Below are 11,366 nucleotides of genomic sequence, written 5' to 3'. Positions count from 1 at the left end.
GATGATAATGAAGATTAATAACATTAGCACAAATATTACCAACCATTTCTAAACACTGCTAGGCCACAGCACAGTTTTACTGTATGATGAAATGAAATAAAAAATAGAGGAGAAATCAACAGCTGTTACCTTTAACACACGTTTGACGGAACCCAATACAAAGTTTCTCTGTGGATGCCTTCTGTTCTGAAGAATCCAATCACGATTTAACACCTTTTCCCCTTCTTCTAACACACATTTCTGACCTTGGAAATGTGGTTTCTCATATATAATCCAGCTAAACAAATATAAATGCAATGATCAGTTATATTTAATTTTCTAAGAAATGAGGCATAAAACAAATGATAGTATCACTGACCATTTTATGTATACCTAAATTTTTTAAGTTGGATTATCTTCCACTATTAGCATATAATCCTATTTTTGAAACAATAATATAGGCTAATTTAAGCATAGACAAAAAGTAAAAGTAAAGAAAAAAGAAAAGCGCATACAACTTGGAAATAAAAATACTTCCTGAACATAGTAACACAATACAGGCCTATGTCTCTACTTATGTATACATGCACTTTTTAGATGTTGTATACACAAAGCTATACATTTATATTAAAACAATAGTTTAATAATTCCAGATTATACTTCTATCCTAATTTTTTTATTACTAGATAATATAGAACATGTGTCACATTTTATTATATGAAGACAACCCTACACCATACTGACCAGGGGTTAACCTAAACACTGGATAAGGAAATTCTAGCTCCAGCATATCCATGAGATATGGTCCTAATAATAAATAACATTTTCCCTCACTTTCAAACCATACAAAGATTCCTTCACTTCTATACAAATGATTTTAGCTGTGTGGCCGTCACATTTCTTAGCATCCCACAAATTCTCAACTCATTTTCAAAGCTAAGCTTCATTCCACTGAAGCAACCAACTCGACCTGCCAAACTTATCCTACTAATAATGCAGTTACAGAATGGTATTGATTGTATAAACTGTATATATTAACGCCTTAGAACTTAACTGCTGGCTTTAATCACAAAAAATAGACATTTTCTGCCATAGTAAATAAAGAGAAAAATTAAGTTATAAAACACTAATAATGTTTCAAAATAGTCAAAAACTAGGGGAAAGAGAATATGACTTTAATAAAAAAGATACAAAAAAGCATAAACAGCAAGAAGACATACTTAATTACAGAAAATATGCTATAAGATTTGAAGAGATTTCTTACCAGCCCCTTACAACTTTTATTAGTACCCCATTCGGAAAGGACCATGATGTAGCATCAGGAATATTACAGTAAACCTCTTGTTTATATTTACTTCCATGTAGATCATAGATAACCATCTGCAACATATAGTAAATAGACACAATAAACTAATTTTCAGAATGTATTTTAAATTCTAAAGTGTCCTATAATATAGAAAAATATCCTAAATACATAAAAGCAAATATTACTTTAGATGTTAAATCCTTGACTGAAATAATCATTTTCTAAGTCAGTTAAAAGTATTTATCTTAAACTCTTCAAGCCTAAAAGTAACCTTATTTTTCACCTTTTATCTTAGTCTACCTGAGAAAGTTGTGCTTACCTTCCCAGGTCTTGGGTTACATCTGAGAGTTTGTTTGTCAAGATTCTGAAATAATAAAATTAGAAAAGTAAGGCTTAAGAAACATCAGTAGAAAGACACATAGCTCCTTTTCATTTTCATCACATAATTACTTAGTGACCATTATAAGCAAGGTGCTTCTTTAGACACAAGGCATTTAAATGCAAATATACAGGAAAATAATGTCATCTCTGCCTTCAAGAAGCGCATAGCTTAGAAGGGGAAAATAAATGACCACGACTCGCATAACTTTTCTAAGTGGGGGGCCGACAGGTAAAATACTACCGAAATGTCAGGTTACAGAAATGGCACCCGCTTGGAGGTGAGGTAGGGGATGGCACAAGGAGCTTCAGAAGAGGCTTTTTGAGGAAATGTTATTGAGAGGGTCTTGAAAAACAGGATTTCAGTGAGTGAAAAAATATGGTAGGTTAGAGTTGGGATAGTTGAGAAAGAAATTCCAGGAAGAGAATCATCTTGAGAAAAAATACTGTGGTAGGAAACATGGAGTGTGTAACCACACCCTGGGGAGACAAGAACTTTGGGCCTTATAACAGGGAATGAAGACATTCCACTTAACTTGGTAGGGCAATGGGGAACCATGAAAGAAACATTTCTGCAAATCCCATCATTTCTTTTAAAATGACTTTGCTTTGCAAAGTACTAGTTGGTATTCAAGTACTACTATTTGCTACTAAGGCTGTTCAAGGTAAAGATGCAGGCCTTGGGAATTCTCCAGAAAGTACCATGACCTTGGGAATGCCAGAAAGGAAAGTCCCACATTCAATAAGTATTCTACATTAAACATTTAAATTTCCAAATCAAAGAAAAATGTAACTGAATTTTGAAACATTTCCCAGTTATAATGTTTTCAACTTTTTATTCAAATTAGGCTGTTCACTGCCCTGCTTTGTAGGAACAGAAATATCAGCAACTACAGTAAGAGGCTGCTGTCAAGCAAATACTTAAAAAAATTTCATCCAACAGAAATACTTTCATGAGACACATAAGCTATTTAGACACTCACAATTTCCCCACATTCAGTACCTTGAGAAATTCAGAATGTTGTCACTTAATTTAGTTTGAAGAATATCAGTGAAGGACTGCAAAGTAACTTGCCTCTCTATTATGCTTTTTAAATTCTGACAATTTTATTTTCCCATGTAACAGTCCACTAAAATACATGACTTATGTGATACACTTCAACCAAAGAATAAATCTGATATTTTTAAAAAACAAATCGCACAACCTCAAAACATTTTCTTAATAAGCTCAATTAATAAGCTTAATTTAGATAACTTCATGACCCAAAGCTTTGCTTCACTAGTTAATAAACAAAACAACTCACCTCTATGAATGGGTTCAATCTGCCTGAGTTGTCTTGAACACGGAAATACTTTGACACCGGTTCCTGTAAAATCCCACCAAATCTGGCTCCTTTTTCCGAGGAATGAGTTTTGGAAGTCTGCAAATACTGATGATAAGCACTCTTTAAAGAAGAATGTAGTTTAGAAGTAAGGTCAGATTTTTGGAGAAATGAGGTCTTTTCTGGCCACAGACCAATTTGCAGATTGGAGGTAGTAGGTTCATTTGACATGACATATGAATTCTTAGAAATTTCAGTGCTTTCCTGGTCATCCTCAGGGTAAAATGGGATGGAAGGATCTAGCAACTGGAAGGTAACATGCTCCCTCCTTTGAGCTCTCAGGCCTCCTTTATACAAGGCTTCCTCCTCCTCCTCTTCTTCCTCAGTTGCCTGTCTGTCATTTCCATCAAAATTCATCTTTAAACGCTCTGACACTGACTGGAGAAGCGATAAAACAGAAGAGGGCTGGTTTTCACTCTCTCTTGATTTCATGGAGCCATGGTGACCTGGTGACACCTCATTAGAGAGAATGTCCTCCTGTGAGCTGTCATCCTCATAAATGGGAGACAAAGCTAAAGGGTAAATTTTGTACCTTTTGGCCTCCACTGATAAGAACATTTCTGAACTATCACTATCAAATGTCTCACCTAATTTAGTATCTTTTTCAAAGTGATGGACAAGGTCGGTTCTACTCTCTGATCTTTCACATGCCAGCACGGGCATGCTGTCAGGGGACGTATCAGGAAACAAGACAGACCGTGTTCTTCTTACTTCTGCAGAAGCATACTTGTCCTCCTCGTCTTGAAGGGGCTCTTCATATAATATAGTAAAGGAAGAATGTTCTTGTTCATCCTGAGAAACAAAAGCTAAATCATATTCTCCTTTTTCATCGTTGTAATCCAGATCTCGCCTCCTGTCATAGACTGCAGTAACAGACATTCTTTGGTCTAACCTTACTACGGTGTCCTCAGGTTGGAAATCTGGCATTGCTAAGGCTGGATAGCCCTCATAATCCTTACTTAACGTAGGTGGTTCATATTCCCTGAAATGTGAAGCAAGTCTGTTGTCGTGCGCTATCATGCCTTCCTTTATTTCAGTGGGTTCTTGCTTCATTTCTTCGACATCCCCTTCAGCACACTCTTGGGGTGCTTTTTCAGTTTCAAATATGGGAGGTATGGCCTTCACTTGTGTAACGGTCAATTCTGGTCCTGTTCCGTGTGTTTTCTCAACGTCTACCACTGTGGGTAACACTCTGTCTCTCTCTCGATCCCCACCAGAATCTTCTGGGGATGTTCTTTCCCTTTCTATCATAGAGGGCATAGACACGCTCGTTCCAATAGTCTCTTTAGCATTCCTCTTGAGTGCTTTTTCCATTTCTAAGGAGGCAGGTGCTGCCTTCTTGCGTGATTCATTCACTTCTACCACAAACGGCACCATGTCAGTGTTCCTGATGACCTCCTCAGCATCCTTCCAGTAAGTTGCTTCCATTTCCAACGCAGGTCTCTCAGTCTTTCCGGTAATCCCTTTGGCATCTTTTTGGGAAACGTTTAATACTCCTAACATAATTGGCATCGCCTCAGTTTTGCCACTATCTCTTTCAACATCCTTTGGGTAAATGTTTTCCATTTCTAACCTCACAGGTGTCACTTCAGCCTTCACAATGTCCCCTTCAGCATCATTTTGGTAAGTATCTTCCACCTCTAATGTAAGAGGTGGCACTTCAGCTTTTTCAGTAATCCCCTCACCATCTTTTTGGTAGAGATTTTCCACTTCTGACACAGATGTCACCCCGGTCTTGCCAACATCCCCTTCAGCGTGCTTTTGGTAAATATTCTCCATTTCTACTGTAATGGGTGTCACCTCTGTCTTGGCGATATCCCCTTCAGCATCCTTTTGGTAGATATTTTTAGCTTCTGACATAACAGGCACCACCTTAGTTTTGCCAATATCCCCTTCAGTAGCCTTCATATTATGAGCTTTTTCCATTCCTAAAGTAACAGGTAATCCCTCAGTTTTTTCAATATGCCTCTCAGCATCCATTTGGTATGTTTCTCCCATATTAAACACATCAGCTCTTGGCTCAGTTTTTGTGGTATTTAGTTCCACATTTGTTTTATGCATTCTTCCCATTTCTAACATTGGAGGGACTGTCTCATATTTCATAATGTTCAATTCAGCATCCTTTTTATTTGTTTTTCCCATTTCTAACATGGAAGGTATAAGCTCGATTTTCCCTATATTTGCTTCATTATCCTTTTTGTGTACTTTCCCTATTTCTGACACTGCAAGAGGTGTGTTTTTACTATGTCCCGGCAAGCTTTTGTCAGACATACATACAAGACTATCAGAGAAACTGCTTTTGGACGTACCAGGGGCATGGATGTCATCATTCACAAATGGAGGCCATTTGAAATTTAACACAAGGGTTCTTGTGTCCTCTGTCCCAGTTTTGTGATTATCCACATACTCTACTTCTGTTGTTTCCTTACAGTCCTCACTGCAAAATAAATGTCTTTTTACCCTATCATCTAACCCTTTATGTGGCATGTCATTAGCTAGTAAAACAGTATCTGATTCCTGCAAATTTATACTATCAGATTGCCCAGCTCCATTCCCAGAAAATGGGGATTTTTGGTAGACAACAATTTCTCTTCCTTTAATTGGCTCTGTACCACTAACTAGGTTACTTACAGAGAAGAATCTACTTAATATTTTATTTTCACTAATTTCATGTGTGCTTTGATTAACTGCCTGTTCTGATACCAAGAACTCCCTAACTACATCATGTGGCTTAACACTATCACTGTTCAGAATTTTTGAAGTATTAGCCTGAAGTTCAGAATCCCAGGTATCCTCAGTATCTTCAAAAGCATCATTTGTCAAATTTTCTTGGGCTGAATAAATAATTTCATTGACTAACTCCCTGGCTTGATCTTCTAACAAACAAGATACATTCATTCCATCAGAATCAAAAAGGAGACTCTTCTCACCAGCTGTAGGTGAAACACAGGCTTTCTCTTCTTTGGCTTCTGACACGTTTTCCATGCCCTGCTCTTCCAAACCATCTGACAGTTGGATCCCTGTTAGCATCACTTCTGATGGGTTTTTCTCAGGGATGTCTTCTTTTGGGGTACCTGGATTCATTATACTGTCTATGGCTATTAGCTCCTGGCAGGTACCGACTGTGTATTTGGATTTTAATTCTTCCCTAACAGAATTAACAATTTCCTCAGTTAGTGTATCAGCCGTTTTAAGTAAACCACTTTTGAGGTCCAAAAGTTGGTCACGTGCTCTTCTCCTAGCTTCTATGTGTTCAGCAGATGGTTCAGAACACGGCTGGCTTGAGCTGTTAACTGACGTTGGAGCCCCAGCAACTGCTCCAGTCTCTGCTTCCATGGGATTGTCAAACTGGGCAGTGGTTGGGAAATCAAGAGATACCTTCCCAGTATGAATCCCAAAATGTTCCTGAAATGGGGTCACTTCTGCCCCTACTGAGACAGGTGTTTCAAATTCCAAATAAGAGCTATTAGGATACAGCAGGTTAGTTGAAGAGTTACCTTCGCATGTGAGATCTTTGGTGACTCTTACAGAATCAAGATTATTTTGGGGTTTATGTGAATTTATAACCATGCTAACTTCTTCAGAGTGACTAGCGGAAGAAGACACACTATCAGTACCCCTACTTAGAAAATGAGTGTTCTCTTTCTTTTTGTGAGATGAGGCTTTATTTTCTGATCTCAGCACAGAAGGTACATTATGAAAGCTTGAATCCTCAGATGCAAAAACATTTTTTTCCAAACTGATATCAGAACCTAGAAAAGGTGAATTTACTTTTATGCTGTCAGTTTCTTGGAATTTTGGGGAAATATTAGTTAAGCTCAGTTCTGCCATTTCTGAGAGACCACAGATTTCTTTAGTCCCACAATTATCCAAAGATTGACGAATCATACAAGTGTTGACATCACAATTCTGTGCTATTTCCCTAATGACTTTCTCATCATGAACAGGTGGTAAAATCCCAGATACAATACTTTCGAGAAGAGCAGGAGGAGAGGTTAAGGTGTCTGCTTCTGTTTCTTGTATACCTTGATATTTGGAGGCAAGTGGAGAAACCTCAGCTTGGCAATTCTCTTTAAGGCTAGAAGCTGAACATTTCTCTTTAATCCCCTTATGGTCCATTGGTTCAAAACTTTTGTACTGTTCAATCTCTAGAGAAGTTAATTCCAATAAAATAGGCTTTTCTAGCCCATCTGTAATTTCAAATGGAGAAGAAAAAATTTTATCCCGAGAAATGTTTCTGGGCTCTGTTTGGGAAACAGATATCTTGGACAAGGGTATCATTTTTCCTCTTCCAGACTGAGATTCAACAGGAACACTCTTCTGACCATCACCTTCAGTGTTTGATAAAATTTTAGCAATGTTATCAGTCTTGGTTTCCAAGGACAGAGGATCACACTTCTCCATCATGTTCTTACTTGCATTAGTGTTTGAAGGCATTAACTCTGCTTTATTAGGGTCTTGAGATGAAATGGAACTGTGTTCCTCAGTGAGGCTTCCAGACTCAAAGCTCAGTGGGTCCACCCCAGTTAAGTAAGTGCCACTGGCTTCAAGACCTAGAGGAATTTGGCATTTTTCACTATCAGGAAGAACTTCTTTGGAATCAAGAACTGCAGGTGCATGCTCACAGTGAGGTGGAGGATGAGGATTCTTCCTGTCTGCAGCCTCCACAGGATTTGTCACATTTTCTTCTTGATGCTTTGTAGGCTGACAGGAAATGCCAACGACATCCCCAGTTTCAATGAGCACAGAGGAAGCCTCATTCTTTAACACAGGAATATCTACCTTGCTCAACATCCCAACTCCAGAAACAAAGGTAGGAGGTGAAGTACTGAAATTTGATTTTTTACAGTCAAGGGTAAGAGCTGTTTTAACATCAGGTGATACTTTGGCTTGTTGAGGACTCTCAGAGTCAAGACGAGATTTGGAAATGTGATTTCTATTAAGTCCAAAATTCGATGCAGGTGCTATTTTATTAATACTTTCTAAGCTTGCTACAACTGTCGATTCACTGATGTATTTTACAGAGGCTGGGTCCCTTTGATTTTTTCTAATAATGTGAGGAGTTTTGTCATGTGGCCTAAAATCAAGATTTTTGGCTTCTGTTTCAAACAATCGGTCAGTATCTTTTGGTGAGGACTCAATTCTATCTTCTGGAGCTTTTACATGACTTAAAGTTATAGGTTCACCAGCTGAGGTACTTTCTGTTTCTTGCCTGATTTCTGTAACAGCCAAAATTTTCTGTGAGTGTTGAGCAGACAACCTCTTTCCTTCATTTACAAGTTCTGTGTCTATCACAGCATGTCTCTGAAGAGCAGTGGCACCAGTGCGATTGGCAGACTGCTTTGATGAGTTATGTACAGTTTGCTTGTCAGAACACTCACTCTCTGGCAACTGCAGATCTTCATGCCTAATTGATTTATTTGGACTTGGCAAATTTGTACTTTCTTGTTCAGTAGTGTCACTCCCATCAGATTTACTAGAAGAGAAGTCAGAAATAGCAGGGCTCTGAGGCTTAACATGCTCTTCTCTTTGCATCAATGTCCTATTACTCAACGCAGAGCTGTTTTCTTTTACCGTATTTTCCACTGTACTTAGCCTTTGAAAATCTGGACTGCAAGGGACTTTGCTATTACTTCCTGTCAACAATGCTGAATATACCAAATTTTTGTCAGTCTGAGAAACTGGTATACAACTTAAATGGTGCTGTGAGTCAGATTCTTCAACAGCATAGCTGGAGTTAGTCACAGAAGAAGGGGATGATCTATTTCTCTCAGGGCCCCCAGGATCATTTATATTTAAATGAGCCTTAGAAGAAGCAGTATTCTGCAGTTCTGGGTTTTTTGTCAGGTGGCTTTCTGTGTTGAGACTTATTTTGCTACAATCAGAGTCTTCTAATGGACCTCCAAGCAAATATCCTTTTGTAGATGAGTCTGTGCTAGCTGATGACAATGATGGCACCGGCCCAGCCTCGATCTCACTCCCAGGGTCAGTGTGTGTGTGTGTACTAGAGTCAGAACTTTCATTTTCTCTGTCCAAGGTATTCACAGTTGTCAACAGAGTCTGTTGCTTTAAATATTTCCTAATTTGTCTGGGGCCTCGATACGTTGCATATGTTACTGAAGGCCTCTCTGGTTTACCATCAATTTGTCTGTAAAAGGAAACAGCATGAGAGTATCAGGATATATAACAACACTTAATAGCAGTCCCAGCAACTGTGGTAAAATATATCTTTCAAACACCACTTCTCTTAATATGTACTAATTTGGTGAGAAAATACTGGAATGCTTTAAACTTATCTTTATTAAAGAATAATAAATTGACAGAAGCACAGGGCAGCATAAAGAATGCCTGAGCTCCTTGGAACTGTTCCTTCTTATCTAATTACATACATGTCTCTGACTGTGGTTAATGAAGAGAACATGGGCTGATGAGCCAAAGGCTTGAGTGTTACTTCTAATCTCAAAGTAGTGTCTAAGGAACCACACTGACTTTGTGCCACATTGACTTATATTGGTACAAGTTTGTGGACACATCACTGTAATTTCTCCATATCAGAGCATCATAGCAAGCTTCTAGTGCTTTATTCTTAAGTGTGAATTTGACCAGCAACACTCAGCACACAAGCTGGAGAAGTTTTACAGGAAAACACATGGCAAGATGTCTAGCTCACAGTAAGCACTCAGTGTATATTTGTTAACACAATAAATGACAGAATTGCCTTTAAAATTCTCGTGTTCAGTTCTTCAAATATTCAATTAGTGTAGTGAGTATTAAATTGTTTGGATAAATGCAGAAATCAAAAAGGATTTCTAGAAAAGGTAGAGAACCAACCCCAGCATAAAGTTCCTGATGCTCCTGGCACCCAGCTTCCTCTGGAGAATCCACCCCTGCAGGTTCTCACGCCATGCCATGCTGCCTTGTAGCCCTTCACACACCATTCTCTGCCCTTCAATTCCAGCATCAGAAACTCTGATGTCCCCTAAGACTCAGCTCACAAATCATCCTCACTGCAGACCTAACCCTCTACTACTAAGATGGATAGTTTCTGATCTGTGGATACACACGTACAGCATTTGCCACCTTAAATAATAAAGATCTACACATTCATTTTCCCCACTAGCCTTAATCATCATTGTATTTTTAAGTGCCCCACACAAGTTTTGGTAAGTGGTATAATACCTTTGTATGAATTAATGGATCACCAAGTAAAGCAATGATATTAAATGCTAAGTAATCTATTTCAGACTAATATCTTACAGGTGATATCAAATTGTTTTAAATTCTGAACTCTACATTTTAGTGTCCTGAATATAAAAACGTATGGGAGAAAAATCTGATGTGTGTTCTACTTGATTTCAGATTAAACATTTCATTAACCAAAACATTACTATAGAATCCATGTGAATAATTAAGAAATCCACTTATCAGTATATACCTAAAAATACATTTTATCAACTTTAAAGCAATAACATTAAGAATGCTAGATTTTTCTAAAAGATAAAACAGACAGTAAATCTCCTTTGACACATAAAACTCTGCCTCTTACATACTTTCTGAATTTTAGCAGAAACAGATCATCTCAACCTGTATAACTGCTGACCCCTAAAATACTCACACACCACTATTGTAAAAAATTGTATTAGTTACATTCATTTATTTTTACTGACCACTGTAAAGCAGCTAAAGGAGATGTGTAGAAAAAGCTATGCCTTGCAAAACTGGTTTTAGTTGCTGTATGAGTTTCAGGTTAGATCGAAGACTGTTAAGAAACAAAGACAAAAGCTGGATAAGGCACCATCGTGTGACATTTGGGTCTGTTTTATTGGTTTTTTTTTTTAAATCTAATCCTTTTGAGGACAAGGTCCAGTGGATTGTTTTTATTAATCTATGTCAGCATCTTACACAGAGCCAACTTCATGACATAAATATTTAATAAAAATTGGATGATAACTTCTATGTATCAGAAAACTAAGTGCAAACTGTCCTTAGATATAAATCCTATTATATGCAATATGGAGAAAAAAAATTTGTACCCACTTATGTACTGGTATTTCATACTAATTTTGATAATTTGTCATGTTTTACTCAAAGTACTCATGGTAATAAGATCATTAAACATTTAACTCGTAACTTCCAAAAAAAATCAAACGAATAAATGGACATTTACATAAATGCAATAAAACAATGGGAAATAAAGCTGGATAAGTCAACCTGTCTATGAAAATATGCAAGAAAAAAATACACATAGGTAAATTAATATTATTGGTGAAATCTCATATCAAAATACATAAATTACTCAGAAAATACAAAAGCCTTTCAGA

The 11,366-nt window shown here is 37.5% G+C and overlaps 1 protein-coding gene across 1 annotated transcript in view; it reads right to left on the bottom strand.

The window, feature by feature from the left end:
• Window positions 1–11,366, bottom strand: part of CRYBG3 (beta-gamma crystallin domain containing 3) — a 119,357-nt gene that overhangs the window by 66,664 nt on the left and 41,327 nt on the right. Inside the window, exons 4-7 of the mRNA XM_012652802.1 lie at window positions 2,968–9,193; window positions 1,605–1,649; window positions 1,244–1,359; window positions 130–277 (exon numbers count right to left, since the gene is read on the bottom strand). Coding sequence (XP_012508256.1) covers window positions 130–277; window positions 1,244–1,359; window positions 1,605–1,649; window positions 2,968–9,193 — 6,535 coding nt within the window. The remainder of the gene's footprint in view (window positions 1–129; window positions 278–1,243; window positions 1,360–1,604; window positions 1,650–2,967; window positions 9,194–11,366) is intronic.

The sequence above is a fragment of the Propithecus coquereli genome, unplaced genomic scaffold (assembly GCF_000956105.1).
Source record: "Propithecus coquereli isolate 6110/MARCELLA unplaced genomic scaffold, Pcoq_1.0 Scaffold40, whole genome shotgun sequence".
NCBI lineage: Eukaryota > Metazoa > Chordata > Mammalia > Primates > Indriidae > Propithecus > Propithecus coquereli.
This window is presented reverse-complemented; position numbering and strand designations above follow the sequence as displayed.